Source organism: Xyrauchen texanus, chromosome 37, assembly GCF_025860055.1.
Source record: "Xyrauchen texanus isolate HMW12.3.18 chromosome 37, RBS_HiC_50CHRs, whole genome shotgun sequence".
NCBI classification, from domain to species: Eukaryota; Metazoa; Chordata; class Actinopteri; order Cypriniformes; family Catostomidae; genus Xyrauchen; species Xyrauchen texanus.
In genome coordinates this window covers 23,056,917-23,068,408 of record NC_068312.1, presented here as the reverse complement: position 1 = coordinate 23,068,408, position 11,492 = coordinate 23,056,917, and the positions used below count along the sequence as shown (strand labels likewise).

Sequence of the window (11,492 nt, the reverse complement as noted above, 5' to 3'; positions counted from 1 at the left end):
ATAATCATACAAATGTTCCTTAATTGCAGATTTTCTTTCTCTTGTTCTGTCCATATTTTCCTCACTCATTTCAATGGGTCTTAGAACGAGGAAATCTTCACATTTCAAATGGAAAGAGAAAGAAGAGATAATCAAAATGAGTCATTAACATGATATCTGTTATGTGGCATCAAAAAAAAATGAAGCTACATATTTCTGGCTAGTTCCTCCTTTCATCTGACTTCATGTTTTTATATTATCCAGTTAATCTCATGTTCATCTTGTCTCCATTTACCTTGTATAACCCCTCTTCTGTCTCTCTCCCTCCCTTTCTCTGCCCACTCTTTTCTGATAGGGAACAGGTTTTTCAAGACACAAGCCTACAGATGAAGCAAGATAATTAAACAAGTTTTATTCTTTTGTAGAGACACCAAACTGGTTTGTGTAACAAACAGGTTGAAAGTTATTCAAATTTTTACTGTATGATTATCTGTTAACTGTCTTACAAGTATTTTATAAGGGCAAAAAAGGTTGTAAATCCCAGATGGAATATTGTTGGATTACCAAGTGTCAGATGTATTTATCGTCAGTGTAAAATGGCCACAGCAGTCTGGATGGTAACGGAACCCATAATGCAGCTGTTTGATTGATTGACAGCTGGGTATGGATTCTGTGTCCCTCCTTTCTTGCAGTAGAAGCATCACATGGATTGTCCTCATTTGAATATGATATTAGAAGTGCATTATTCCTGAAATGTCTAAGAATGTATTTGTATTAATTATGTAGTTAACATTTTAATACTGATGTTGCTCTTAAATGACACGTTTTCTCCCGGATGGCCAGCAATACTTTTTGCCACCGGGAACATCGTGTCAGCCAGGATTGACATCTATAGCTGCCAGTCACAAATCTTTAACACTCCACCAATCACAGAACCTCTAATGAACAATTTCCACTGTGTATTTCTTCAGTTCTTCAATCAAAATAAAAACATTTGTTTTAGCATCATTTGTTGTATTATTTTTTTGGTCTGCCATCCAAACAGCAAGTGAATTATCTCAAAGTGCATGGTGTTTTACTGACTATAACCTTGGCTGACTGAACTGGATCAGGTTTTGGATGATTTGCTTTGTAGATTTTACTCTGGTCAGAGGATATAAAGTAAAAATGTTGCAGTTTTTAGTTGATTTGGGACAGATCCAAATCATACTGTAAACTATAAGCGTGGCGTGCAACTCTGGACCAAGTTCAGCACTTTTTTTCAGGCAAATTTAACATCAAACTAAGCACAAATACTCAAATATTTGAGCGTATGAACCAGCATTCAAATGTATGTGTCAGTATATAGGAAGGGCAGGTCTCAATTTGCTCATCTTTTTCTTAAAGTGATAGTTCACACAAAAATTTAAATTCTTTCATAATTTACTCACCCATGGCAGTTGTGTGGGACTTTCTTTCTTCTGCTGAACACAAACAAAGATGTTTAGAAGAATATCTCAGCTCCGTAGGTCCATACAATGGAAGTAAATGGTGGCCAGAACTTTGAAGCTCCAAAAGGCAGCATAAAAGTAATCCATAAGACTCCAGTGGTTGAATCCGTGTCTTCAGAAGCAATATAATAGGTGTAGGTAGAAAAAACGGATCAATGTTTAAGTCCTTTTTTACTATTAACCTCAACTTTCATTTCCATATTCCTCTTTTGTTTTTTGGGAGATTCACATTCTTATGCATATAGTCACCTATTGGTTGGGGCTGGTCAAAGGTGGAGATTTCTAGTAAAACATTACATAAATATTGATCACTCAACTTCACCTATAAATTTGCTTCTGAAGACATGGAGTCATATGGATTACTTTAATGCTGCCTTTATGTGTTTTTTGGACCTTCAAAGTTCTGGCCACCATTCACTTGCATTGTATGGACCTACAGAGCTGAGATATTCTTCTAGAAATCTTCATTTGAGTTCAGCAGAAGATGTAAATGATGAGAGATTTTTTAATTATTTAATTTTTTTGGTGAATTATTCCTTTACGACCTTTGATCACATTGCACATTTCATATTAGAGGGTAGACATTAAAACCCTGTTGACACTTTTGAAGCTGTTTATGCTTTAAACAATATCCCTGAAGCTACCTGTTTAAACATTACATAGAGTACAAGGCTGCTGTGTTCACTGAGAGGGAAACAAAAGTCTAACACAGTTTAGATGGAGTTAAGGCAAAATAATAGGTTAAAATATTAGTGAGGAGAAAGAAAGCAATCTCTAGAATAGTAAAATTGTTAGTTTCTAATATTTAAAATAACAATAGCATCTGAATAACAAATATTTTAATATCAAAAGAGGAACAAATTCCTTTTACTTTCTGTTCTGTCAATGATAAACCTGATTTTGCCACACCAAAAATGGCGTCTCTCAACAGGTCGGAACTAAGAACTAGTGTTGCGTGAAAATGTGTCCCCTTCTAACTAGAGTTATCGCATTAACGTTCCGGGCCCCATACATGCATTTGTTTTGATTGGTAATCAATTGGAGTGCCGGAGCAGAGCAGCGCTGTTTTAATCGAGACTCCAGTTATTTACTCATTAACTATCTACGAGTCCAGTCTCCAATAACGATGTGTGCATAAGCCCAATGATGGAAGAAGCCGTGCCTTTCAGCATCGTGTCTACCGTTAAAGCGCTGAACAGTGCACTGCGAGACGCGGAACATGAAGCCGAGATCAGCCGGGAGCGAGAGAAGCTCTGGTTCAAGGAAAGCAGCGCAAAAAACCTGAGAAATCGGGACTTCTTGTCTCCTAATACGGTTCTCACGACGTTGTACGCCGGTGGAGAGGTCAGGCTGAATTTATTGCATATATATATGTGTGTGTGTGTTTTTAATTTAATATGTTATTAGTTTTTACTGGCCTGCAGCGCTGACAGATGCGCTCGCGCCTGTCCTCCGCATGGGGTTTTTACGCATGGCTTCACGCGCCGCTTTTGACATTAGGCAACGTGCCCTTAGATGTTTCCAGCTTTTACATGGATATCTGATTATGAATCACTGATTCGCTGGCACAGATTTGTCAAAAAACAAAACAACCCGGCGCCAGCTAGACCGTTGACATTGGTCGCATCGACCAAACAGTTGAACCCTGCGGCAGAAATGATTAACTCCTCATTGCCCATGCGACCTGATAAATGCCAGAAAATGCCTGAGAAACGCATAGCTAATGGGATAATAATTTTGTCATGATTCCAGGACAAGATATATATATATATATATATATATATATATATATATATATATATATATATATATATATATATATATATTTTGCATGTCCCACAAAAATAGATAATTGTTTTGTTTTTGTGGATATTTTTTATGGCTATGCATGGATGATTCTTCGTTAGTCACTGACAAATGAAGTCCATGATGCTGAAAAAGACAAATCTGTTAAAAATCTTGTTCAAAACGCATGTGTCATGTTCTTAGAAAGTCTTTGCTTTCATGATGGTTTCATGCGTTTTTGAACAAAAGTTTTGATTTACAGGGATAGTTCACCCAAAAAGGAAAATTCTCATAATTGACTCATCCTCATGCCATCCCAGATGTGTATGACTGACTTCTAAAACAAAGATTTTAGGAGAATTTCTCAGCTCTGTAAGTCCAAGCAATGCAAGTCAACTGGGTCCAAAAAGCACATAAGGGCAGCATAAAAGTAATCCAAATGACTCCAGTGGTTCAATCTATGTCTTCAGAAGTGTTAAAATAGTTTTTTACTATTAATTCTCCCTGCCCAGTAGGTGGTGGTATGCACAAAGAATGTGAATATCCAAAAACAGAACAACATCTCTTAGGAGAGAAAAGGGCTTAGAAGGACTGTTTGAAAGTGGAAATTTATAGTAAAAAAAAAAAAAAAGACTTACAGAAAGTCATACACATCTTGGATGGCATGACTGTGAGTAAATTATGAGAGAATTTTCATTTTTGGGTGAACTATTCCTTTAATGATGTCAGGCATAAAGCTATAACATTTTGCTTACACCTTTAATACATGTGAGTGTACACATCTTAATTATTGTTGTCAAAAAAGTTTTCAGGCATTTTTAAAAGAGTACTATTTGTTAGATGTATTTTTGATTTCTTGGGTTTGTTACGAATTTGCCATTTTGCAACCTGAACTAATCTTGCCATACCATACAAATGTGATTGACGGACAACATTTTTCAAATATTATTCATATTTTCAAACTAAACTGCTTAACTACTCGCATCACTTCATTAATCCATGTGATGTGTGTGCCTTATTGATTTCTGTTGTTGTATATGCATTTGTGAACCATGTTTTTGATTATGCATTTTCATGCAATCCACATGATTTGTAATGCTTTTGTGTGTACCCAGGTTCCCTCTGAGGTTCTGAGTGGTATTCGCTGTCTTCGTGGGAGTGGTGTGTTGCCAATAGGAGCCAGTGAAGTGACCTTGGAAGGATTACGCGTGTGTGTGGATCGCTGTGCAGCTTTCAGAGGTGTTCTGTGTGGAATAATGCCATACCTAAAACCTGCTGCTCAGAGACAGGGCTGTATTCTCATCAACTGCCCCGCCCTGCACACCAAACAAGCCACGCCCTCTCCTAATACATTAGCACTGGGGCAACTCCGAACCGCTCTAATTGCCGACCACCTCGGGGCACAGCTCAGAGGACAAGGGTGTGTGTGTGTGTGTGTGTGTGTGTGTGTGTGTTTACATTTATGATTTGACATACACTTTATTAACAAAGGAAAAGAGCTTAAAGTATGTTGTGTGTGGCTGGCAAAGTGGGTTCACATTGGCATCAATTTAATCACTGGAGGTCATCAAGTTTCTGTACTTTTGGTTGCTAGTAGGCATTACTACTCAACTGCAATATCCAATATCTTTCTGCTCTCCAATTTGTAATTGATGCATCACTACTCATTTGAATAAAGTTAAGGCCTCGATATACTCATGGAGATGTTCTTCTTTCTTCGTTCAGGGGTAAAAAAAAGTTCTAAACAGCCGAGCAACGGTATACTGTTTCCAAACATTCTCACACAAATGCAAAAACACCTTATTTTCAGACAGATTTTGTTCTAAGTGAAGTCATACCCATTTGTTCTTCGATTTCGTAGGAAGCATATCGATGCATTTAATCTCTCCTCAAATTGGACTCACCGCCAATTGTCGCTCTCGCTCATTTCGCCAGAAATTGGCAACTCTTATTGAACTCTCATCATTGAACGCCCCTTTAGAAAGAGTGCAGAAAATATATCTAAACAATGTATTTGGGATTATGTGTTGTGTGTGTGTATCTGTAATCAACTCTTCTTTTTTTGTTCCATTTAGGTACACTGTGTTCTTTTGCCCAGCCTTGCCACAAGAGAGTGACATTGTCAACTTCCTAAAAACACTTGGCATTGATTGGCCAACGGTTCCTGTCAGTTGGACCAATGAGGACAGGGAGGAGAAGATGAAAAAAGCTTTAGAGAACTCTGCCTACCGAGACAGAGAGATGGATAGAGGAAAGAGGAGAAGCAGAGGAGAAGAGATAGAGGGAGAGAAGAGAGGGATTAAAGAGGATGTTAGGATAAACCTTACACAAGTGGTACAGGATGACAATCTCCAGGGGTATGATCCCAGTCTTGGCACATGTACAGGTGAGCTGTAGTACCTGTGTTTTTATAATTGGTGTAATGGTTAAAATTTCTCACTGTTCTGTTTATAACACCGATTTGTGGTTACAGAGTCTGTATGGTCAGTAATTATTTTGAACATGGATTTCAAGGATGCACCGAATAGGAAATTTGAGGCTTAAACCGGCTAATATATTTTAATGCTGTTATGGGCCAATACCTATCCAATCACAGTTATTTAAAAGCCACACCATTACAATCATTAAGCCATATTCTGCAGCAAAGTCCACCACACTGAAATATTACTAATAGCAATTTACATTTTGTCAAATGTCAACATTTATCGTAATATATGGAAAACATATTTTTATTAAATTTATAATAATGCAAATCTCTTAAAATTAAGCATTGGTGAGAAGAGGTCTCAGTGCCGTTATTGGTGTTTTTACTGTTATTTCAACACATATACATATATCTTTCTTAAAGCAATATTTCACTTTTCTTACCCTCATGCCATCCCAGATGTGTATGACCTTCTTTCTTCTGCAGAATACAAATGTAGATTTTTAGAAGAATATCTCAGCTCTGTAGGTCCATACAATGCTATTGAATGGTGACCAAAACTTTGACGCTCCAAAAAGCACATAAATGCAGCATAAAAGTATGACTCCAGTGGATAAATCCATGTCTTCAGAAGTGATATGATAAGTGTGGGTGAGAAACAGATCAATATTTAAGTCCTTTTTTACTATAAATGTCCTCTTTCACCAGCCCTCTTAAGTGCTCTCGTCTCTCCAAAGATTAGTTCTTTTGTTTTTGTTGATTTGCATTCTTCATCCATATCCCCACCTACTCGGCAGATAGGAGAATTTATAGTTAAAAAAGGACTTAAATATGGATCTGTTTCTCACCCACAACTATCATATCACTTCCGAAGACATGGATATAATCACTGGTGTCATATGGAGTCATACAGAGCTGAGATATTCTTTTAAAAGTCTGTCTGTTTTAAGTAAGAAAGTCATATACATCTTGGATGGCATGAGGGTGAGTAAATGAGAATTTTCTTTTTTGGTGAACTATCCCTTTAAATTTCCATTAGGGGTTTGTCATATACTGGCAATATAAAGCGACTATGCACAAACTGTTCAAACACATAAAAAATAGATGCATCTGGGGCATCAATTCAATTTCAATTTAAAAGTACTTTATTGGCATTGACACTGTTTAGACTTTTGTGACTAAATTGTTGGATAGAATCTGTGTTTCTCTATATTGTTCAGTGGTCTCTCCATTTTTAGTGCAGAGAGAAGCGCTGTGTCACCTCGCCCAGCTGGACAGCGCTTCCGCAGATTTCCCTGTGAGTCAAAATGACCTTTTCTCATGTTGTAGATCGCTCATCTCTGACTGCTGTAAATTAAAGTAACTTGCAATGTTTTTAGTTGGACTCTCATAATGGATTTCTCTACTTCAGGTCTCCACAGCAACAGTCCTTCATGTCACTTCCTGTCAGGATGAGTTTCGTCAGCAGCAAACAGCCATGCTGTGGAGAGCAGCGGGTGTAATGGCAATGCAGGTTTCATACATTTTCCCCACACAAACGCACAAGTGTGCATAACAAATGTTAAGACACAACAAATTGAGCGTATACAAATTCCAGCTCTTGTTGCACAAAGGAATGTGACTACATAAATCACAATGGCCACTGGCAATAAATTAATTAATAATCTCTATCTCTCTGTCTCTCTTTCTTTCACTCGATTAGAGATTGGTGATTTGTGGTCCTGTTAAAACTCCTGGTGTTCAGATGAATGCAGCACAGTATCTCCAGTAAGACAAAAGCTTACAGTATAACAGCACTGCCACTTTGTAAATGTTTATTGATGCTTTGTAAATGTTTATTTACTTACTGCAATCTGTTATTCTGTCAACTTTATAACTCATTGTTGCTACTCTTCAAATCTCCGTAACAGCACTCTGTAACTGTGCGCGTGTGTGTGTTTGTATCCTGCTGCAGATTAAGAAAAGCTCAGATGAAAGAAGCCTCAGAAATCAAGTATGGAGACCAAGTTGAAGGTAATGATTTTGTAATATCTTGCATAGGTACTCTGAATATTTCAATGTCCATTTGTGTCTCCAGAAAGAGAGGCAGTTATTAGTCAGCTGCGAGTGAGTCTAATTTCACTTTATATGGTTGTGTTTGTCTTTGCACTGTCAATTTACTTTTCCTTCCAACAATTTAAGGTCAGACATGGGATGACATCATCAGAGTCATGACATCAGCCACTGTTAGATTTGAGCTTCTGTCCACAGTGCACACGAGTCCGGTCAGTGTATTTTTGTGCAAATGTATTTGTGAAATGTATTGTCCCGTGTTGGAGATGATTGATGGCTCTCTTTCAGGTGACACTAGATGTGCAGCGGGACAGCGGCGTGTCCACGAAGGGCCCCAGGGGTGGAGTCTTTGTCATGTATAACTGTGCTCGTCTTCACACTCTTTTTAGCAGCTACGAGAAGGGGGTGGAGCAAGGTAACATACACACCACAGTATATTGACTATATGCATCCTGTTCAAAGTGGTAATGTTTTCAAGAACAGTAAACACGTAGAGGTTTCCTTAGAAAGTTCAGTCAGTGTGGCTACACCAAAATCCAAGCTATTTAATTTGTAGTTACAAACATGATCAAAGTTCAAAGTTGATTTTGAACATTCTCAATTCTACCATGCCTGAACAAAGTCAAGACAAAGGCAGTGAAAGACAACAGGTATTCTCTGAGATAATATACAAAATGTACAGAAAATATGCATAATTTACTGACAACATTGAATATTGTGTGGTGTGTGCAACCGAGAGAAGCAGCATTTTGATTGGCTGTGTACTTTAGCCTTCCAGTCCATGTTCAGGGCACCTTTCTCCTTTAGGCCATGTGATTAACTATTTGTTGTAATATCAGTGTCTATGTGTGTGTTTACATGGACATCTGAGCACAAGATATTAAAATAGACAATGTGTTTGAAATATGTAGGTCTTTATCCAGAAATCCCTGCAGGCACAGAGCTAGACTTTTCTGCACTAAAAGAGGAGGTAATAAAACATGTAACTAGTTTACTATAAACATCATATTTATTTTGTTCAACCACCTCAGACATGCTGTTTATTTCAACAAGGTCCTATTTTTGAATCCTTGTTTAGATATTCAATTCTGAAATTCTGCTTCTGTAAAGATTGAGTGGTTTAGCAAGTTGTTAAGATAGTGTAATGTTGACATGTCATCATTAGGGTGAGTGGCTTCTTCTCTTCAATTACCTCATTCCATTCTCTGAACTGCTGGACCAATCAGGACAGCTCCTGGAGCATGAAGGAGGTGGGGCCAGAGTTAATTTAAGAACGGAACAGGTACAGTTTAATTCAGACTTGATTTTTTATTTTATCAATAATTTAGGCAATTTTTAAAATGGTAATCTCATCCAATCTTAACTCATACGGTCTAAGTTTAATTTAGTGTTTCATTGTTTGTGTGTCTTGTGTCACAGGTGTGCAGATTCTTGGTGTCTCTGAGTAAAGATTTTAGCTCCTATTACAACAGAGTCCATGTCCTTGGGGTAAGACATTGTAGGTCTATGTGATTATTAGCAAAAAAAACTCAAACCAGTTCAGTATGATGAATTTGTATCTGGACTTGTGATGTTGTTTTTTTGATAGTGTGTGCATGTGTTAGCATTGACATATATTAATGTGATTAAACCGGTTCACATTAATTTCAGGGTCATTAACCTTCTAATCTTTTCTTTCTCACTTTCTTTAGGAGCCACTGCCTCATCTCTTTAATCAGATGTTTTGTCGTTTATTGTTGCTGAGAGCATTAAGAGAACTTTACCACAGCGCCCTGGACTCCCTTAGCCTACCCCCAATTACCCAGCTATAGAATTTATACCGCAGACTCTACATTATTCTCAAATACCCTCATTAACAGCCAGCACTCTGCAATTCTCTTTAGTTTTTACTCTTCAAAAACCTTCTCATACCCATCTCAGAGTTAAAACTCAAATGTCCCCGTATTCAACCTGGTTCCTCCTGTTTGCCACTGAAAAACCATATGCTGAAGATAGAACAGGCCAGATACCACACACATGCCTGGATACCCAACGTTATCACCCTTTAATTAATGTGCATCTTTTAGCTTTTACCTAATTCATCCAATTAGCCTAGCCAGTCTGTTTCTGCCCCTAGACATTTCATCAAGGAAGATGCTTTCATGCACAGTCAATCTGAAAATGATTTGGCAAATTATTATGGTAAAAGCTATTATCTGTCTAAGTGCGCTAATCTGCACTCTACTGCACCATAGTCATATTTTCTGCTCCCATGCATGACATTGTCTTCAATGTAACAGTCTTTAATTAATTATAACTGTTCCACTCAAATTTAATCAGCACCTCCCTTTTGTTAATCATAAAGTGACAATGTAGCACAGTTGTACTCACAGTTTGATAGATGCACACCCAAGAAAGTAACTTGCCTGTCACCACTGTTTCTGATCAGGAATCATCTCAAACAAACACCATCATCTGGATTTCCTGAAATGCTGTATTGTGGAATGCTATTTTAAATTAATTAAAATCGAAATATAGTCTTATCTGTACCAAATATAAAGTTTTTTATTCTAGATTGTCACCCCCAGTGTCCCTCAGTGTTATGGCACTATAAATATACAGGTGTACCACTCACGTGCCATACAGAGTTCAAATGTGCCAGTACTGTCTGTAAACTGTGCCATAACACCATGCTGTATTTAAACACTTGAGAGTACTAAGCACTTAAAGTGACTGTATGTAATACTGTCCCACTTCCAAGGTTTTGTTAGTGATCTCACTTAATGTATTTAAATATATGAACAACCCACATAGATTTAATGATTAAAAAGAGTCTTATTCAAAATGTAAAGTGTGCACTTTTTTTGTTTATTTGTGTGTGTGTTTTTTTTATTTGTCTTATTTTTTTAAAGGAACAGTTCACCACAAAACAAAACAAAAAATTCTCATCATTTACTCACCCCCATACTATCTTAGATGTGTATGACTTTCTTTATTCTGCTGAAAAACTCAGCACTGTTGGTCCTTTTTTTTTTTTTTTTACCATAAATTCTCCTCCCTGCACAGTAGGTGGTGATATGCACGAATGGAAATGTGAATCGCCAAAAACAAGAATGTGAAAGTGGACATTTATAGTATATAAAAAGGAGTCAAGTATTGATCTGTTCTCGCCCACACCTATATCGCTTCTGAAGACACATTTAGCCACTGGAGTCATATGGATTACTTTTATGCTGCCTTTATGTGCTTTTATCAGCTTCAAATTCTGGCCACCATTCACTTGAATTATATGGAGCTACAGAGCTGAAATATTTTTTTTACAAACCTTTGTTTGTGTTCTGCAGAAGAAAGAAAGTCATGCATATCTGGGATGGCATGAGGGTGGGTAAATTATGAGAGAATTTTCATTTTTGGGTGAACTATTCCTTTAATCATAATACACTTGTCAGAAATTAAGTCAATGGTATATATGCCCCATGAAAAATATTTTCAGTTACGTTTACCTTAGCCTCTATATAGCGAGTAATATGCGAACAAATTTCGTGTTATGCGACTAAAATATGAATTTTATCCCCCAGAGCTTCAGTTGTGTAGTGACACACAAGAACTTGAGCACCGCAGTCCTTTTACTGAATAAGAAGGCGACGATTAGAAAGCTGGATCTCGTCTTTAACGGCATGTTCTGTCTCGTGAGCGCGCCTTGAAGGAAATTGACCTTATTTGGTTGCAGTGGGTCCGGATCTGTCGTGCTCGCGCTGTCTCCACTTTCGTTGAAATTCGGA

General features: G+C 37.5%; 1 protein-coding gene across 1 annotated transcript; it reads left to right on the top strand.

Moving 5' to 3' along the window:
* The first annotated feature begins 2,465 nt into the window (after positions 1 to 2,465).
* Positions 2,466 to 10,537, top strand: LOC127630777 (DALR anticodon-binding domain-containing protein 3). The gene is made up of 13 exons (XM_052108545.1): positions 2,466 to 2,813; positions 4,370 to 4,674; positions 5,330 to 5,640; positions 6,918 to 6,976; positions 7,091 to 7,192; positions 7,382 to 7,446; positions 7,634 to 7,692; positions 7,861 to 7,943; positions 8,020 to 8,146; positions 8,643 to 8,701; positions 8,897 to 9,013; positions 9,151 to 9,219; positions 9,423 to 10,537. Exons 1-13 carry the CDS (start codon positions 2,613 to 2,615, stop codon positions 9,540 to 9,542), a joined length of 1,677 nt encoding a protein of 558 aa, XP_051964505.1. The 5' UTR covers positions 2,466 to 2,612; the 3' UTR covers positions 9,543 to 10,537.
* Positions 10,538 to 11,492: the final 955 nt, after the last annotated feature.

What these genes read in the sequence shown, in the direction of transcription:
- LOC127630777 (XM_052108545.1), top strand. Translation starts at nt 2,613, where the DNA reads ATGATGGAAGAAGCCGTGCCTTTCAGCATCGTGTCTACCGTTAAAGCG. An exon ending in GCGCTTCCGCAGATTTCCCT is followed by an intron (nt 6,977 to 7,090) that starts GTGAGTCAAAAT and finishes TCTCTACTTCAG; the next exon opens with GTCTCCACAGCAACAGTCCT. An exon ending in ACAGAGTCCATGTCCTTGGG is followed by an intron (nt 9,220 to 9,422) that starts GTAAGACATTGT and finishes CACTTTCTTTAG; the next exon opens with GAGCCACTGCCTCATCTCTT.